The sequence below is a fragment of the Peromyscus eremicus genome, chromosome 10 (genome assembly GCF_949786415.1).
Source record: "Peromyscus eremicus chromosome 10, PerEre_H2_v1, whole genome shotgun sequence".
NCBI classification, from domain to species: Eukaryota; Metazoa; Chordata; class Mammalia; order Rodentia; family Cricetidae; genus Peromyscus; species Peromyscus eremicus.
Window position 1 is genome coordinate 84,504,215 of NC_081426.1, and position 20,891 is coordinate 84,525,105.

General features: G+C 36.0%; 1 protein-coding gene across 4 annotated transcripts in view; it reads right to left on the reverse strand.

The window, feature by feature from the left end:
• The window catches only part of Cnot6l (CCR4-NOT transcription complex subunit 6 like), an 83,144-nt gene that overhangs the window by 43,142 nt on the left and 19,111 nt on the right, over positions 1–20,891 (reverse strand). For all 4 annotated transcript variants that reach the window (XM_059274695.1, XM_059274694.1, XM_059274696.1 and 1 more), the window contains exons 2-4: positions 19,630–19,751; positions 16,953–17,139; positions 15,009–15,094 (exon numbers count right to left, since the gene is read on the reverse strand). In XM_059274695.1, coding sequence (XP_059130678.1) covers positions 15,009–15,094; positions 16,953–17,139; positions 19,630–19,741 — 385 coding nt within the window. In that variant the 5' untranslated portion in view covers positions 19,742–19,751. The remainder of the gene's footprint in view (positions 1–15,008; positions 15,095–16,952; positions 17,140–19,629; positions 19,752–20,891) is intronic.

The following is a 20,891-nucleotide window of genomic DNA, read 5'->3' on the forward strand; positions in this document are numbered from 1 at the left end:
ACAGAGAAACCCTGTCCAAAAAACAAAACAAAACAAAAAGAAAGAAATCTATTTTCTCCAAATCATGGTTTTATCAAGGCTTAAGAGATGCACATGGCCCCTTCTAGTTTTTAATAATGGTGGGAAAATATTCAATTGAGGACCCCTTAAGCCCTGGTACCAACTGATAAGCTTCTTCTCCCTTCCTATTTATAACTACATTAACAGTGTGCCTTCATAACAACAGAAGATTGCTGCTGAAAGAGCCTTGGGCCTCAGGCATTGGTTAATGAGTCTTTAGGCAAACACAAAAAGGGAATAGAAGAAACAAGGACATTTGAAGCAGTTCTAGCCTTTGATACAACAGATAAAGAAAGCAATAAACCAACTTAACCCTACACAGAAAGACAAGAGCCAGTTTTTACAAACTGACATAAAAGAAGGTTCACCTTTTATGTAAGAGGTAAGAATCCAGCAAAAGAACCCAGAAAGTAAGGAGAGGGGCTGTGGAAGAGGAAGATTAAGTAAGAACAAAGTAAAACTATGTATACAGATGAAAAGGCTGCCATCAAACCCTTAACTCTGCACACTTAAGAAAGAAGTTCATCAGTAAGCTGATACAGGATGCACAATATATACAAAGAAGTTTACTGAATGGTATCACTTAACAAATGCATTGTAGTACAAACCAGACCATGACAATGACAACCAGGAGATCTTAAAAATAGACTGGACAAAAGGATCAAACACATTCAAAAGCTAAAAGACAACAAATGATCTCCCAAGGGCCATATAAATTATGTTGGAGACTTCAAATCTTTTCTGCTGTGGAATATTATTTTACACTGTGTGAAGACGTGTCACTGTAATTGGTTTAATAAAAAGCTAAACGGCCAATAGCTAGGCAGGAGGTACAGGCGGGACTTCTGAGCAGAGAAAAAGGGAAGAAGAGATGAATCTAGGCATGGGAGGGGCACTAGAGGACATGGAGAGGAAACAGGAGATGCAAGATGGAAGAGAGGTAAAAAGCCATGAGGCAAACATAGATTAATATAAATGGGTTAATTTAAGTTATAAGAGCTAGTGGGACAAGCCTAAGCTAAGGCCAAGTTTTCATAATTAGTAAGTCTCTGTGTAGTGATTTGGGGGCTGGCAGTCCAAACAAGCCTGCTACACTTCTCATTTATCAACAGAGAAAAGTGGAAACCCCCCACTCCCCCAAAAAAGATGTAAATGGCTTTATAACGTTACCTAAATATTTATGTAGCACCAGTCAAAACCAGAGGAAAAACAAAAACAAAAAAACAACCTGGCTGGAACACAGTGGGAAACTGCTTTTGAGAAATGGATTAATTCCTTTAAAGACAAAAATTATAAGCATTCATGCAAGAAAGAGATAAAAAAGCAGTCAAAAGTTGTACAGCAAGGGCCTTCAAATCGGCCACTCCATAAGACCAACAACAAAACTGATAAAAACAGAAGTGGTTCTACTATGAAACAGTATCAGTAAAATGGTTACATCTATGTTGAAGATTTGGAAGACTGACTAAAACGTTGTGACTGTGAAGACAGAAAGTTACAAATTGAGAGACAAAATTATCCTAGGCTATCTTTTTAAACCCCTTTCAGAGTTATTAATTATCAACTCCTGTATTAGATCTAACATGGTTGTGACTATTAAGTAAAACATTTGGGATGAACTACTTTAAGTAAACTATCAGTTTCCACTAGCCCTAAAGCTAAGAATAAGATAACATCCCACTTAGCTGATGTTCCTCTATCAATATATTTGGTAAATATATTGATTTATGGCTTCCTTTTGCTCTATAACTATGGAAGTTCTATAACTATAGATCTCCTGCACCATGGAACATGCTCATGGCAACTTAAACATCCATATTTGGCTCAGAATCAACTGTCATATTCAAACTGGATGCAAGAGTAACAAACTAGTTATATACTCCATAATGACATTTTGTCAATAAACAACTGTAGCAGGAAGGTTTCTCTGGTTGCGCTTGGCCACCGTGGGACCACATTTCTCCAGTCCCATCTAGCCCCAAGGTCCCACAGCTGCTTATAAAATAATCATTCAAAGGCTTTTATTAATTACCAATTGTATGGCCTATGGCAGGCTTCTTGCTAGCTAGCTCTTATAACTTAACCCATTTCTATTAATCTGTAAGTTTCCACATGGCCGTGGCATTACCAGTCTGCTGGCACCTTGCTGCTCCTTTGGCAGCGGCTGGCATCTCCCTCTCCTCTCCTTTCATCTCTCCATATATCTGCTTAGATTTCCCACCTGCTTCTAAGCTGCCTTGCCATAGGCCAAGGCAGCTTTATTTATTAACCAATAATAGCAACACATATTCACAGCATACAGAAAGACATCCCACAGCACTTCCCGAGACAGGAAGAAGGCAGAGGAGACGCCATCCTGCCATCCAGGGAGCAGCATGTAATAGCACACAGGTAAAGCCATGGAACACATGATGACATACAGATAAATTGAAATGGGCTGAGTTTAGTTATGAGCTAGCTAGCAAGAAGCTTGAGTCATAGGTTTGTAATTAATATAAACTTCTGAATGATTATTTTATAAGCTGCTAAAGGATAGTGGGGCAGGGTGGGACCTGGGAAAACTTACAGCACAAACAATTTCATATGTTATATTGGTGCCCTAATATTACAATGGAGCTGAAAATATCTTATCACCACACAACATTACTGCCTTCCTATCATTGAAGCCTGATGTATTCATTATTCATGTATTTGTAGTGATGTTGGTGTTAAACAAGCCAGTTCTGCCAACTGCGTAATATTATAGGATATATAACTATGTGGTGTATGTAATATTAAATGACAATTAAAAACTGTTACTTGTTCATGTATTATTTATACTAGAATATATTACTCCCACACATTAAAAAATAAAGTTTATTGTAAAATACATGCCCTGTTACATCATAGTAACTTTACCATCTCATACTTATCATATTCTTGAACTGCATTAAGAGATGAGATAGGGTTCCTAACCTTACCATCTAGGCTTATATAAATTCTATGATAGTCACACAAAGATGAAGTTGCTCTATTTGAGATCTTGAATGGCTCCAGCATCCAGAGAATTCATTTAAGGGAAAAAAAAAAAAAAAAAGGACTTTGATTAATAAAAATGATTTTTGAAGTTTACTTCTGATCCCACACTAACCAAGCAGCCCAGCTGGAGCTTTTTCAGCTTCATCTCATAAAGACTAGTTGTTATCTGGTCTGCATGGTGTTTTTCTGACTGTTGTCCACAGCTGAAGGATCTCCTCCCCACACTCCCCACATGCTCTAATAAGAGGGTAATAGAGTGCAGAAAACTATTAATAGCAAATCACTGGCAAATTTTAACTTTGTGGGAGAAGGGGAGACAGATGGTAGAGGTAGAACAAACAATAGGCTAAACAAATGAAAATCTTGAGAATTAGATATCCATAGAGGCTTGAAAAGCTCTGATGGTTCCCAGTAGTTTAAAAGACCATCCACATGCACAGGGCTATATACAGGAGAGACTGAAAAATAGCTCAAGTTTCACCTCTGACCTTGAAACTATGCCCAGTCAGGAAACAAAGCTAACAGACTGTTGTAAAAAGTTCCAGCTTAGTAATAAAAGTGTGTTCCAAACAGAATCACAAAGCAAAGAGGGAAGATTTATCGGTTCCAGGCATTTAAAGAAAATCTCAGACCCTGAGTAAAGATTTCAGTGACCACAATACAAAATTACTTCTGAAAATTCATTAAAGCAAGAAGAAAAACTGTAAGTAACAGTAAGACATAACTATAGTACAAAGTAAAATTCTGATTTCTGAACTATCATGTTTACTTAAAGGTCGAGTTCTAACTAAAAAAAAAACCAAAAAACTATAAAAGATACAAAGAAATAATACATTATGAGCCAAGCTAAGGGAGGAGAAAGCAACAGATAATGAATTAACAAAGAAAGAAAACTGTCCATCGGTTACTTATAATACCAACAGTCTGACCTTGGGTGGTTCAACTTAACAACTGTTAAGCTTTCAGACAGTTCAAAAGCAGTATCCATTTAGAAGAAATCATATTTCCATTCTAATATTTCATCAGGCTAATAAAATGTAGTAAGCTATCTTGTGATGATAGGCAGCTGTAATAAGTTTCAGATTCCAGGTAGGCCCAAGATCATAGGGATTTTCAGTGTACTGTGGTTGAGTTCAGTGTAGTAAATATACTTCGCAATTACAATGGATTTATTATGATGTAATTCCATCACAAGCAGAGAACCAGCTGCATGTGTAATGAGTTTTAAAAATTGTCTAAAGAATTTAAAAAGCCAGGCATATAATCCTTGGACTTAGGAGGCTGAGACAGGAAGATCACAAGCTCAGGGCCATCATGAGTTAAACAATGAGAAGCTGTCTCAAAAACAAAAACTGAAAGATAGTTTCAAATTGATTTTTTCAGTGCCTAAAAAATAAATGTTAAAAAAAAAAACTACAGAAAGAAAAATAAAGAGAAAACAATGGACATCAACAGCAAAATTCTCTAAATAGCTCAATAATAATCTTGACAGCTAGGAGCAAAGGACCAAAGGTGAAGACATATGAGATTATACAATATAAAAAACCAAAGTAAGAAAAAGCAATGATGAAAGGCATCTCAGATAGATGCCATGAAGGATATCAACATGACAGGAGTCCCAAGAAGACAGAATAAAAAGGTTAAAGAACTAGTGGCCAAAGCCATCTCAAATTTGATGAAAACCCTTAGCATACATATCCATCAAGCTTATCAAATTCCAAGTAGGATGATAAAATGCAAGAGGTGTACAACTAAAACTCTAGCAAAACTGAAAAAAATCTAATATGAAAAGAATTTTGAAAAGAGGCAGGAAAAGTAAGGTATCATGGACACATCCTCAGTTGTCTTAGTAGCTGAAATGCCTACAAGAAACTTACCATACAAATAGCTTTAAAGTAGGCTTCAACTCTCCACTCCTGTACACAGCGCCGTGTGGCAATTACTAGATCCAGAGCCATTTGAGAAATTCACCTCTCAAATCACCACCACTGAGCCAGCAACTTACTCTATAAGCATTCTTTTGATTTCTTACTTTCTACTATTATTTAATCTCCACTCTTGCATAAATGACTTGATGGTTTTGCCTGTGACTGCTCAGTTAGGTATTAGGACTGTTCTTTATACTCCTCCACCTACTTTACTATACCATTCTTTACTATACCCTTCAGCCACATCTTACATACTTCTCATTCCTACATCTTTTCTTCTCTTTTCTTCTCCTCTCCTCTCCTCCCCTCGCCTCCCCTCCGTCTCTCTCTCTCTCTCTCTCTCTCTCTCTCTCTCTCTCTCTCTCTCTCTCTCTTTCATCCTTATTCCCTCCTCCTCTTTTCATCTTCCATGGCTTTAACAAACACAAAAATCTGTGGACCTTAACTGTGTAACCAAGCCTCCCACCCCAGCTACTTTACCCACCTCAAATTTGTTTTCAAGTCTAATATTTAATCCTTATCCTAGCCCATTCTACTTCTCTCCAACTCTGAATTTTATTATCTAAAATAGGAGGATTCTCTATACCATCCTTAGTTGTTATCCTCCCACAGTTACTAAGGTCAAAAGGGGAATTGTTATTAACTGACTAATGTGACACCTGTACAGTGGTAATTCAAGAAGCTGTGGTTGCTCCATCAGTTAACGTCCTATGCAGAGTTTACATCAGGCACCCTGAGTGCCTGGACTAAGGAACTAAAGTCTTTACAACACACTCAACTCTATCACATCCATGACCCATAGGAGTACTGCAAAAACTTCAAATGAAAGAATAAAATTAATAGGTAAATAAAATCAAGAAAAGTAATGCCAGATGCATAAACTACAAGAAAAAACATAAATTCTCAAAATCACTGATCCTACAGTAATGGTATCTAGTGATAATAAGTGAGATTATTATCAGAGAACTCAAAAGGATTGTTATATGTGTTCAAAGAAATCAAAGAGGAAATAAGTTACCAATTGAGAACACAAAGAAGTAAGACGGTATGAGATACAAAAGAATTCAACAGATTAAAAAAACAAAACAAGGAAATAACAGGCTGAAATGCTGGATATTAAAAAACATACTAAGCCAAATAAATAGCTTTTGAATGGTCTCAACCAATAGCATGGATCAAGGAGACAGAATATCTGAGTGTGAAGGAAAGTTGAACTACGTGAGGCAGGGATAAAGCTCAAACAGTAAAAGGTACCAGTGGGACAAAGACATACATAACATTCTGAAATGACCCAATCTACACATGGTAGGCACAGAAGAAAGAAGAGAACCCAGTTCATTCTAAAGGTATGGAAATATTTTTAAAATAGTCGTTAACAAAAATTTTCCCTAGGAAAAGAGAGCTTGAAGACAAGGCCAAGGAATAGGAATAATCAAACAAAGACGAGGACAAAGAACATACCAATGGGAATTCCAAGGTATATGTAATGCTCTGAAAAGACCAAATCTACAGATAATGAACATAGAAAAGAAGACTCTTAAACGCACAGAAAATATTGTTAAAGAAATCATGATAGAAAATGTCTCAGAATTAGGAAAAGAGGTTATCAATTCAAACACAGGATACATTTAGGATACCAATCAGGAAAAGAACAACAATCCCAGAAAAGAAACTCCCTTGATCATGTGGTAACTAAAACACTAAATATACAAAAACAAAGTTTGAAAACAGTAAAAAGAGAAATCCAAGTCACACACAGGTCCATCAGAATAAAAGATTACTCAACTGAAAATTTAAGTCAGGTGGCCTGGACAGATGTATCTCATTCTGAAAGACAACTGCCAACCCAGATTAATACAGGTATACTAATAAAGTTATCTGTCATCATTGAGGAAAAAAATTAAAACTTTATGCAATAATAATAATAGTAATAAAGGCTAAAAGAACTTATGACTACTAAGCCAGCTCTACAGAAAACACTTGAAAGAATCCCTCAGACCAAAGAGAAAAATGTACAAGGCTTTAGGAAATAAATAGCACTAGAATAACAGTTAAGCAAGAAAGGAAAAGGAGTAAAATACCGAACACTACAAAATCAACAAAGTAACGGGAATACATACATACCTTTTAAGATTAATTGTGATTATTAATGGTCTCTGAAACTGCTAGAAAAAAAAGTAGGGAGTACACGTCAAGATATAGGTATAGCCAAGAACTTCCTGAATAGGACTCCACTCAGGAATAATCAACAAACCAGAGCGCATAAAATTAAAAGCACTGTACAGCAAATGAACCTGTCAATCAAGTGAAGAGAGAGCCTCAGAATGAGAAAATCTTTGCCAGCTCTATATCCAACACAGGATTAGTATTTAGACTATACAAAGAACTCAAGTAGCTAATATTAAGAAAACAAACTAGTTTTAAAAATAGACCATGGAACCAAACAAGAGTTCTTCAAGAAAAAAACTGTAAGTGGCTGATAAACATTTTTAAAAGTGTTCAACCCCACCAGACAGCAGGGAAATGTAAATTAAAACTACTCTGAGGGTTCCTTCTCATCCCAGTCATAATGGCTATGATCAATAAACAAATGGCAACAGAAGTGGGCAAGAGTGTGGGGAAAGAGGAATTCTTCTTACTTTTGGTGGAAATGTAAACTAATGTAGCCAGTATAAAAATCAGTGAAGTGGTTTCTCAAAAGCTGAAAAATGATCTACAATGTGCCCAAGATACACCACTTCTGAGCGTATACCCAAAGGACTCCATATACTCTTACAGAGATACACCCACATCCGTAATCATTGTTGCCCTAGTCACAACAGCTAGTTAATAAATGCCCATCAGCTGATGGATAATGAAAATGGGATTTTATTCAACTACAAAGAAAAATGAAATTATAGAATTTGCAGAGAAATGGATGGAAATGGAATACAATAGTAAGTGGGATAACCCAGGCCCAGCCAGACAAATGCCACGTGTTCCTTCTCATAGATGGATCTTAGTTGTGTATTTTTAGAGTTGTATATCTAAACTGGAATGTCTGCAGTGGTCAGGAAGCTAGAAAAGTGCTCATGAGAGGTAGAAGGGAAGAGATCTTGAGGGGTGAAGGGATAGAATACATGTGATAAAGTTTAAGTGAGGATAGGGAAAGAGGACAGGGAAGGGGTGTTGAGAGATGGATTACGCAAAATTAAGGTTGTACAGAAAGCCCTTATGGAAATCCACTACTTTGTAAGCTATTAAAAGATATAATTCAAAAGAAAAGTTTGAACACAGGTACCCTGCTTGGGTGGACAATGCTTCCCCCAGAAGACATGGACTATTAAAATAAAAACTCAATGCCAGGCATGGGATAAACTGGTTGGGTGGGGGGCGCTAGAGGCCCCAAAACAACACAATCTACTATTTGCCTTTGGTTGCCACTATAAGATGGTAAGACCCTACCGTGTAACACACAAAACATCTTGTTTGTAGAACAAAAAAATCAAGCTCAAATTGGCCTGAAAACAGTCTCTCTGGTGGTTGGAAGATGCTATTCACGTCACTGGAGGAGAAAAGTCATTAATGGTATTACTCAACAGTGTATGTACCCAGAATGCTACAGTCTCTACTTATCAGGCAAAATGTGCCCACTGGTGCAATAGAAGCATGAAGATTTTGGGGGTAACCAACTGCTTTCTGATTGGATCTGAGGTGTGCTCTACAGGAGGAAATTTGTGCCAGGTACTGTAAATCTTGGCCAACCAAATATTACTGCTGCTTTGTTAAGTGGACATTTTGTCAAACTGCCTTCTAAGTATTTTTGTTTATGCTCGTATATTAGTGCTGCTCGCAGCTTTGACAGAAATGCTTTTTATGCAGTGGGCAAGAGTTTGTTATACAGAGACTCATAACAAGTGAAAAGGCTAAGAATACATGACTGTTGAGTGCTCAGCCTTAAACGGGACACCTAAATCAACCCTCTGATCCCCAAGGCTCAGCAATATCATAGAATTGGAGACAGAAAGAATGTTAACAGCTGGAAGACAGGGAGGAGTGCAGGAAATGCTGTAATCTAAACATGGCACAGTTGTCACACTCAGGAACTCAATGTAACAGGGTTACCTACATAAGACCTACACAAGATCAAGCCAACAACATCAGTCAGCATTCCAGCAAGCAGGCTCTAATTGGACTCAGTGGATCCTCATCCCAAAAGAAAGAGACAGTACACCAATGTAGGAGGAGGACACACTGAGGATGTCGAGGGAGAGAGGGAGAGGGGAGTTGGGAGCAAATATAATCAATTGTATACATGTATGAAAACTATCAAAAGTAAATGGTATTTTTTTAATGGTAGTATTGGGAGGTGAGAGCTGATATTCCATGGAAATGGAACCCAGGAGCTACATTTACAATAGATTTTAAATTTAAAAAAATTACAAAAGAAAACATTATATAAAAGGATCAAGAATACACAATAATTGTAAAATACACATTTATCCAATACCACACTTCACTATCCCATGTTCACCAATGGACAAAACAGTCAGAGACAACAGAAACATGACAGTTTAAGTATACTGTAGACCAAATGCACCTAATAGACATTTATGGAATATTTCACTCTACTGCAGAATATATATTCTGCTCATCGGCACACAGAACATTCACCAGGATAGCCTATAATATACTAAGCCAAAACCCCTTCTCAACAAACTTGCAAAATACAAAATTGCATGTTTTCTCTGACCACATGAATTTCTTTAAAGGAAGAACTACAGGAATTATATGAATATATGAAAATTAAATAAAATGTTACTCAAACTGTCTAGTTTCAAGAACTTAAGAATTTAATCATTTCTTGAAACAAATAAAAATGGAAATACATTACCAAACTTATGTGATACACCAAAAGTATTATTAAGTACTGATATTGAAAGAGTGAAAATATTTTACATAAGCAACCTATTGTAGAACAAGAAAAAAACAGAACTTAAACTTAGGTTGAAACTTAGGTGTGATTTAAAAAATGAAATTCTAAAAATAAAAAGATTCACAAAACAAATACTTTAAAATATAAATAAAATCTTATGTGGACTAAGAAATAAGATGTCAGTAAATGAAAAAGAGTGAAAAGGGTGGTATCGTAACTGATAGCACAGAAATACCAACGATCATTAGGAACTACAATCAACTACTATATGCAAACAAAAAGCCTGAACACAAAAACCCCATGCATACTAAACTGACAGCAAGAAGAAAAGTGACTCAGAATCATCAGAATGAGACTAGATCCCTGTCTTTCATCAGAAACATCAATTCAAAATGGATAAAGGACTTACTATGCAAAACTATGATAGTGTAAGAAAATACAGGGTAATTGCTTTGGGATACTAATACATGTAAAGACTTTTGGTATACAACCTCAAATACAAAAAATGGGATTACATCTTTATGAAAACAATCAATACAGTAGAGAGGCAGCCTACAAAATAAGATTTACAAACTATTAATCTAATAAGGGATTAATATCTAGGGAGACTTGTCACTTGAGCCAAGATTTCTAGAGGAAGCCTAATAATATGAATAGACACTATTTCAAAAGAAAAAGAAAAAATATTTCCAATTATAGATACAATATGTAACACAAGGCAAAATAAGACAATATATAGCCATAAATGTTTATCTGAAAATAATAAAGTGTAACTGTGAATGGTACAACTTGAGATAGAAAAAAACTTAAAAATTGCTTAAAATGATAGGTAATACAGGCACAAATAGACTCTAAAAATATATCAAGATTACAGAAACAAGCACACTTTCTCTCCTTTTTCTCTTTTTATTCAATATGCAAGTAAATGTTTTAAAATTTTAACTAGATGTGGTAGCACACTGTTAAATAACCAACTGCAATGGACAAGGCAGGAGAATTTAAAGTTCAGTTAGGTTCTACTTCATAGCACTGTTACAGCCTAGCAAAACTGAATCATTAACTATTAGAAACGCTCAATCATAATGTTGGAGAGATGGCTCAGCTGTTAAGAGCATATACTGCTCTTGCAGAGGACCTAGTATCCAAAATGAGCCACTTACAATCATCAGTGACTCCAGATCCAGAGGATCCAGTACCTCTTCTGGCTCCCCTGGGCACTGCACTAACAAGCATAGACTTACACACAGGCACACACAAATACACATAATTCAATTATTTTTAATTCCTAATAATCATTCTTATAACTACAAATATATTGAGAAAGTATTTTCCAAAAGAACATACACAAATAATGATAGTTTTACAGAAATATTCTACTGAACTTTCAAGAACAAATTCACTTATCATACTCCAATTTATATGAAAAATACAGAATTTGCCCAATGGTTTTTGTTTTTCCTTTGCTGTTGCTTGATTTGTTGTTGCTGCTGCTGCTGTTTTTAATGAAACAGAATCGACTATATATCCCTGACTGGCCTGAACTTGCTATGTAGGCCAGGCTGGCTTGGAACTCACAAATATCAGCCTGCCTCTGCCTCCCAAGTACTGGGAGATTGAAGACATAAACCACCATACCCTTTAAGTAAGAATAATGAAAAGAACAAGGTCGACTTTTTCCTCAAAATTACAGAAAAAAAATCCTTAAAAAGTGTTTTTGGGAGGCAAGTCCTATGCTTTTGTAGTGCACAACCGTTATTTAGAACTTCATCTGTTTCTACTAGGAAGTTTCTGTAGCTGCTTATGTAGGCAACTAAATAGGTCAAGGCAACCACAGTGTAACTACTATGTAATTGTTCTCCAGGCAAAGTATAACTAGCTTTATGCAGCTTGCTGCAGTATTTGTTACTTGCTTAAAACATACTGAACCCTAGCCAGGATTACTCAATTGCCTTATGTCAGCCTCTGTGCATGAAAGAGTAGGCAAACAAAAAAGTAGCTAGTTAGTAGCATAAACTCTGCCTCCAACACACAGATTGGCCTGCCTCTTAAGTGTTGGGATTAAAGGTATGTGCCACTATGCCTAGCTCTTTCATCACAGTTCTTAATAGACATTATCAAGTTAAATTCAGCAATGTATAAATCATATAGTATGTTAAAAGTCGGGTTATCACTGTAACGGAAATGTTAGGTTTTTTTTTAAAAAAAGCATGAGAAATACGGTATCATTTTGGTAAAGGCATCTGATAAATTATGTCAAAAATTATCAAAGTAGAAATGAAACTTCTAAAGCCGGGCATGGTGATACATGCCTTTAATCCCAACACTCAGAAGGCAGAGGTAGGTGGATCCTTTGTGAGTTCAAGGCCAGTCTAGTCTACAGAGTGAGTTAAAGGACAGCCAGGGCTACACAGAGAAACTCTATCTTGAGAAACTAAAAGAAACAAAACTTCTAGATTCTAAATGTTTTCACCATTTTTCAAACAACAACAAAACCCACTGGGAAAAAATCCCTCTCTCCTTCCACTCCCTCTCCTCATAAAATTAAATAAATTAAAAATAAAAATAAAAAAACAATTTTAAGTTGTTTTCTAATCGTGTGTGTGTGTGTGTGTGTGTGTGTGTGTTGGGGAGGCGGTATCTGTGTGAGTGAACATGCACATGTGTGCAGGTGCCTACAGGGGCCAGAAGAGGGCTTGATAACCTGAAGCTGGAGTTACAGGCAGATGTGGGTCACCTAACCTGAGTTCTGGGAACCAAATTCCAGTCCTCTGGAAGAGTCACTCTTAACTACTGAGGCATCTCTCTATGTCAACATTGGACTTTTAAGTGACTTACAGGAAACATCTCCAACTTACTGTCTTGGCCATGCCTATGGTTGTAGGGAGCTAAGTAGGATCTGGGAAGGCTTGAGGGAGAGAAAAACTATGATAAAATTATACTGTACGGAAAAAAAGTAAAGCCAATAAAAAAATTGGTCCTTTCTGAATTTTTCAAATAACATCCTCCATACACATTCCTCAGATTTCAAAATGTAATTTTCTAAAATGAGCTTGTTAGACCAGGACAATACAAATCATTATTAGAATTTCAGTAACTATGATTTCAAAGAAGAAAAAGAAATGAAGACATCAAGGCTGCATCCCAGAGGCTGCTCACTCACACCGTGTTATCTTTTAAGTCTTACAGACTATGTTAAATGCTCTGTTCACTTTTCTTTCATTCATTATATGTAAACTACTTCAAAATAGCTAAAAACTGACTTAGAAATTATTTTGAAAGTTATGTTCCTGTGTATATAAAGCTACCATTTGTTAAGGACATTACATTCCTTTAACTACTTAAGAAAAAAAGTTTTAAAAGGCATGAAAAGCTCTAGCTTTCTTTCTTTTCTAATAGTTCCTTGCCCTTCTGTATATAATCACTTGAGCAGAAAACAAATCTGAATGAAAACTAAGTAGATCCTCAAAAAGGAAAAAAATACTGAGGTCAGTTTGAACATTCCTACTGAAAATGAGAATTCAGAAATTCAGCTGGGCATGATGGCACAACCTATAATCCCAGCACTTGAGAGTTTGAGATGTCAGTCCTAGCTACACAGCAAGGTATCTTAAAAATAAGAAAGAAAAAAGAAAAAAAAAGGGAAAGAAAGTAGACTGCTACAAAACCACACTATTACTGTCAGGCTATGTGTATAGTGTGCAAATAACACGAATGAATTATATCCTCAAAATACTGTGTTACACATGTATACATACTGAAAACTGAAAAAGGAAGAAAAATAAACACCATTTCACTCTCAATTTACCATAGAATTAATTAAGTTTAGTAAGAGGGATGTCTCCATAGGCAAGAACAAAGCTAAGTTGTAGTTAGTTGATGGAGAATAGCTAACAACTAACAGATTAGATACTTGAAAAGGTTTTACTTTATTAATCCAAATTGTTATTTTCTATAAATGGCACAAAGTTTAATATTGTTTTTTTTTTTTTAATCTGGTCTGACAATCCTGATCTTTTGGTCAGAGAAGAGATTTTAATGAGCTTGTGTTAGTAGGAAAAAATGCCACTACAATGAAGACCAACCAAACAGTAGTTACTTTTTTTGTTTTGCTTTTGGTGTTGCTGAAGATCAAACCTGGTCCTTGCACATGGTAGGCAAGCACTTCACCATTGAGTTATATACTCAGGCCTAGAAAAACTAGTTTTAAGATTTAACACTTTAATAAAATATAGGACAGTAAAATTAACAAATAATCAGAATAATCCATTCAGCTCGCAATATAGCATAAATTTTTGGGAATGTGTAACCTAACATGAAAAGAGTCATGTTAAAGTATTCAATACTAACATTTGCTATTTCAAGAATGTTGTTTGGCTCAAAGGGTAAGTCTGCTAGGTTCAGTTTTAAATTGCTAATTTATCATTAATGGGCTCTCTATCAATAATATCAGAATGTATAAAATAGCTGTTCTGAAAGTTCCAAACAATGTAAGAATTATCCTTATTAAATAAATAGGTGAGAAAGTATTAATTTCTTAATTCATGAATCTAAGCTTATAAAATAAGCATTCCATAAGTTTTCAATCAAAAGGAATAGGTTCGCCTCATCATCCTACTTCTACCTAGGTGACTGTTTTAACTACATAAGATTTAGCACATAGAAAATAAAATGAAGCTGGAAGTGGTGGTTCACATCTGTAATCCCAGCATGGGGGTGGGGGGTGGGGTTTGATACAGAGTGAGTAAGGAGATCAAGGCTAGCCTGGGCTACAGAGTATGAAACCTTACTTACAAGAAAAGGGAGAGAGAAATGGGGAGGAGGGACAGTGGGGAGGAGAGTGGACCAGAGAAGATAAAATGTCTCAACCTCTACATTTCTAATGCCTTTAGCTAATCCTCCTCACGTTCTCAAAGTCATTCCAAAACTGACCTATACTTCAAAAAAAGATCTTCAAAGGCGTTATAATACTTCAACACTAAGTATTAACGTATCTTTGTTTAAGTCACTCACCTGTTAAAGATCTTTAAAGGCACTATAATACTTCAACACTAAGTATTAATGTATCATCTTTGTTTTAAGTCACTCACCTGTTAAACCTAGAGTTTGTAGCTGGAAGAGCCGGCCAAGTTCATAAGGCAAAACCCGTAAATAATTGTCATTTAAAAGCAATTCCCTGTTTAAAAAAAATGTTTAAAGGTTTCAGTATAATATAACATGCTTTATTAATACCTACATTTGTCATTCTTAGCTTTCTTCTAACACATCGTAAGTGATGTTTACATTCACGGTATTTCTTCATGTTAATCCCCAAATGCCTTACACTACTATTAAAGTGCTACAATTACTAAATATTTCTATGATTTACTCATTCTATAGCACAGATTAAATTCAGGGGTATATGAACTACACATCAATCTCAGGCTAAATTAAGTTTTTCTTTCATCCACAACATCTAGTAGATACCAATCAAAGTGACAGATGTTATTCATATCCAAAATCTGTAAGATTTTTATAAAAAAAAGTAATTTATTTTATTGTATTTTACTTTTTTTTGAGACTGGGTTTTCTATGTGTAGACTTGGCTATCCTGGAACTTGCTCTGTAGACCAGGCTGGTCTCAAATTCAGAGATTCACCTGTCTCTGCCTCCCAAGTGCTGAGATTAAAGGCATGCACCACCACCACCCATCATGAAGAAAGTAAAATTTTAAGCAAACTTGAGGATTAAACAATTAGTAGCCAATTGCCTATGTCAACTATTTTAACTAAGACATGTCAAAATACTGTGAGAAATAAATTTTAAAAACACAAAGAGAAATACAGAACAAGGTAGTATATTGCAGAAACTAATGATACTTAAACATGAAAAAAGGGCAGGCCAGATGGCTCAGTCTGTAAAGACTTTTGATGTCACCCTTGACAACCTAAGCTTGATCCACAAGACCCACATGACAGTAGAGAATAAACTCCCACAAAGTTGTCCTCTGACCTTCACATGCAAGCTGTTGACATGTGCGAATTCACTCACACAAACATGTTATTAAAAAAAGAAAAGCAAAATATGAAAAATAAAATGTATTCTGAAGAATAATCACTAATACAGAATATATGCACTAAAGCACAAAACAGAAAAGATAGGAACAGATCAATAAAGACAAACACAGAAGAGTAAGACACAACACAGATAGGACTAAATTTGTAACAGAAATTTTTAACAGATTATGAAAAAAATAACACCTTCATTAGTAAAGGACAAAAAAATCAGCATTCACATAACCAGTTATGGGGTGGTAAAAGAACAAATAAATAACACAACAGTTATTAATTTTAAACATGTAAGAGCAACTTTTAAAACACTATTACTATTATAGTCAGGATATAAAAACAAAAAATAAATAAATACACACCTAACAATAACAGTAAAACTGTTACTCAATAGATAAGATAAAAAATTCTTATTTTGGAAACAGTTAGTAAGGTCCTAAAATGTTTTATCCTGTAGGAAATCTCTCCTATGTAGTGGCACATGCCTGCAGTCCCCAGATGTGAGAGGCTAGAGCAGAACTGCTGCAAGCCGAGGCCAGTTGGGGCACCACAGGAAGACCCTGCCACAAAGGGAAGACTTAAAGATCCTTGAACTATAAATCCATTTTAATCAAGTTGTTAGGTTTCATTAAAGAGCTGTAATAAAAGCACATATTTACAAACAGAAGTTTGTTCCTAAAAGTTTCATTTATAAGCAAATGATATTTTCTCAAGTATTTCTGATTAGTCTTATCAGACTTGACTCTAAGGAAGACTTTTAACCTCCCCCTACCTCAAATCTGTCAAAAGAAATTAGTAGCAGGAACCTACAATGCAAAGGGAAAGAAAGATTAAATGGAGGCCAACTCGCACTGGGCTTTAAGACCACTCCCATGTTTTGGTCTTCACAGACATGGAAATCCCACCATAAAAATAACATCCCATAACTTCCTTATTTGGCAAATTTGTAATTTTATATAATGAATCATGTCTTTAATGTTTCCTCACCTGAGAGACACCATGTTTCCTAGTTCTGCTGGTAAACTTCTGAGTTTATTGGATGACAGATCCAGGTAAACCAGATTATGAAGCTTGGCAATATCAGGTGGAATGCGAGCAAGGTTATTGTCATTTAGGTGCAGCGCTGTCAAGTGTGTCAATGACCAAAGTGATGTACTTAAGCTCCGCACTCTACCTAAAAGGCAAAATACGAAAGCATAAACTCTAGACCCAAGACAAAACTTGAATCCCAAGAACTGGTAAGTGCTAGGAAAGGCAGCAAATGCACAGATATCGTATCTTTGACATTTTAACTTTGTATTTGAAGCTATATAATTGCTAATGGCCTCCTTTAACTTCACTCCATTTTCAAGTCACTCTTTTTCACGGAATGGAGAAATGGGGAGAGAAAGAAAGAAGAAACAGAGAGCAAGAGATAGAGAGAGAGAGAGACAGAGAGACAGAGAGAGACAGAGACAGATAGACAGACAGACAGACAGACACTGACTGAGGCTGACTGAGACCTCTCTCAAAGCCAGATGTGAAGGATAAAAGTTGAGGTTGAATTAAACTTTGGTAATAAAATAAACATGAGCTTTTATTTTTTTTTAAACAGTCTTAACAGTCTACATCTACTCCATGAAAATTATGAGTGTAAGATATATCTAGATCCAAGGCATGGGTTGATCAACAAACTTAAAATAAACAATTAATTATTATTATTTAGAACCAACCTTAGATTAGCCATCAGGAAAATCATTGTGTCCTCAAAGGAAACATCTTCCTAGGTTTCTGATGTTATAGTTAGAGATTAACAACTGTAGCTTAAGATTTTACATTAAGTGCAACGTATTCAAAGAAATATGTTTCACATCAATGCCTGTAAGCAACTGGGCATAAAGCATGCACTAAATCAGAAGATCTGCTTCAGAGTTTCAATTTTTTATCACTTATAAGCAATATAGGTCTAGGCAAATCACCTAGCCTCAGGGTTTATAAAATGAGATGTTAACTATCTTCTGAATTGTCAGTGTTCTGGTTTTGTGATGGAGTCTCATGTAACCCTGAATGGCCTCAAACTTGCTATGTAGCTGAGGATGGACCCCAAACTTCTTGATTTTCTTGCCTCTACCTCCCAAGTGACAGAATTACAAGCATGCACCCCCATATCCAGTTTATTTGGTGCTAGGAATTGATCCTAAGCCAAGGCTTTATGAATGCTAGGCAAGCACTCTACCAGCTGAGACATATCCTAGGTCTTTATTATAATTATGATAAAGCATAATTTATGTAAAATTATTTTATAAATTTTATAAAAGCAAAGCAACAGTTTTTAATATTTGTTTTGCTTTTAGGTAAGTGAGTATCTATGTGTTTGTGTGGGTATGTGCCCATGGCTGCAAGTGCTGCAGAGTCCTGAGATTCCCTAGGAGCTGAAGTTAGAGATGCCTGCAAGCCACCTGATGTGGGTGCTGGGAACCAAACTTATGTCCTTTATAAGAGCAGTGTGTGCTCCTAATAGCTGAGCCATCTCTTCAGACTCATATACATTTATCACTTTCCAAAAAGATTTAGATGAGAGATGGCAAGAGAATATAGAGAACACAAAATCTCAAAGGGAAAATGTTATTTTTTTATATAACTAGACTCAATGTTTATTTCTATTCAGGGTTCTTTCTACCACAGACTCTTTCCTGCTATTTATTCAAACACAAAGTGTCAACTAGGATTTTATATTTTAGTACAAAAACAAAGTATTCAATGATGAGGCTATGAGTAAAAGCGAAACTTGTGCTAACTTAGGATTAACACAAAGGTCTCAATCAGGAAGGACTGACTTTGGTATTTTGGGTTGATACAACTAAAGGGGTACTCTGGGTATCTACTGGGTAAAAGCCAACCTTTGGCTTCGCATATGTACGTGGGGTTCTTGTAAGTACTTTGCTATCCCCTAACGTTAGAGTCTTATAATCCACGGTATATTTATTATAAGTAAGAAGCCAACACTGATACAGTCATAGTAACAAACTCAGGCTTTATTTGGAATTTACCAGTTTTTATATCTTTTTGTTCTTTAAACTCAATTCAGGCTGTTTTAATTATCATGTCTTTTTAACCTTCCTCTGACTTAAGGTACTTTCTTTTTGTTGTTGTTTTTCACAATCTTGGTAACTTTGAAGTGTTGCAGTTAGGTATTTTATACAATGTCCTTCACTTTTAATTTGATGTTTTTCTCACTTTCAGATGGGGTTACAAGTGTTTCAAATTATATTCTACTTTAACAAATTCTGAACATGCCCTATTCGCAGCCAGCAGGTACTGTTACACAGATGGAGTTCAGGCTTCCTTCTTTGCCAGCACTGAGATAATAGAAGAATAGCAAAAATTTTAATTTGCAAAAAACTACTCTGGAAAAGTCAACACAAAATTTATTATAGAACCTAATTTTACTCAGAAATTGAATTCTGAATATCTTTAACCATAGATGGTTACTCTTGATCAAAACAATCTCAAACAAAAGGGAAAATATCTAGAAAGATCAAAGAAACACTAAGTGCCTCAGGATTCTTACATATTTCCAATTAGTTCATTCAGTTAAAAGACAACAAAGAGCTTATAAATATAGCAACACTCTTGCCAATTGTTGCTATTATGCTCTACATAAAATGCTTCAAATTCCACTCACCCGAGATTTCTAATTCTGCCCAGTGAGATTTTTTCCCATTGGCTACCTCCTCTGCTGACATGATGGTATAAATTCTGCGAGGATCTGGAGGATCATATTTTTCCTTTGGCATCCCTATTAGTCTGTGAAAAAAATATCAATAATTATTACAGTCAGGGCCGGCAAAGATGGCTCATGCAGTAAAAGTGCCTATTACATAATCTTAATGAAATGAGTTCAAGCCCAGAAACCCATGGTAGAAGGACGCCACCAACTTTGGAAAGTGGTCATCTGACACCCCCCCACACACTGCTTCTTTAAAGTTATGATTATTATAATCATATTATTATTTGAGGAAATTAGTCATTTGGGGGAAAGAGGAAAATCCATGTGTGTGGGAAGAATATGAGCAAATAAAAAATTAAATTGAAGGGAAGAGAGACACTGCCAGCCGCCGCCAGGAGAAGGAAGATGTAAGGTACCAGTAAGCCACGAGCCACGTGGCAAAGTAAAGATTAATAGAAATGGGCTAAATATAAGCGTAAGAGCTAGACAATAACAGGCCTGAGCTAATGGCCAAGCAGTTTAAATAATGTAAGAGTCTGTGTGTTTATTTTATAAGTGGGCTCTGGGACTGGCGGGACTTGGTGGCGGGAGCTGGAGAGAAATTCTCAAGCAACAATTAATAATATAGCATCGAAAAAAGAAAAAAAAGTGCTAAGTTTTCTTTTTCTCTCCTTTTGCCTACCTCTTCCCTGTTTCCTGGCTGCAGCCTCTGGTGAACCTCCCCATCCTCAAAAGGTGTAAGAATAATCTCCCTCCTCTGCCAAGTGGGCTCTGATTCTCTTCAGAGATCCCACCACACTTCTCTGGTGCTGTGGCCTGAAGTCACCTCAAAGCCTCCAACATGCTGTTGCCACCCCCACCCCCAGAAATCTGTCTTGGTATACTCTAACCAAACCACCAAACTAGTTAAATCATTTTATACTACATATTCTCACTTGAAGAAAAACACTACAATATTCTAAGCTTTTGGAGAAACTCTTTAACAGATGCCTAAGGGAAAATGCAAATAAGCAACCACACTAGACTTCAGAAAACAGTGTTGCTCCCCAATTCCCTCCCCTGTGCCAAGCTGCACTGCTTTCCTAGAAAAGCTGATCTTACAACTAGTTTCCTTAATGGAACTTCAACTAATCTAAGAGTACTGTAACTCTATCCTCCCATTTGAGTAACACCCAGACATCTCATACCTAAGACTAACATAACAGCACATGGCTTTC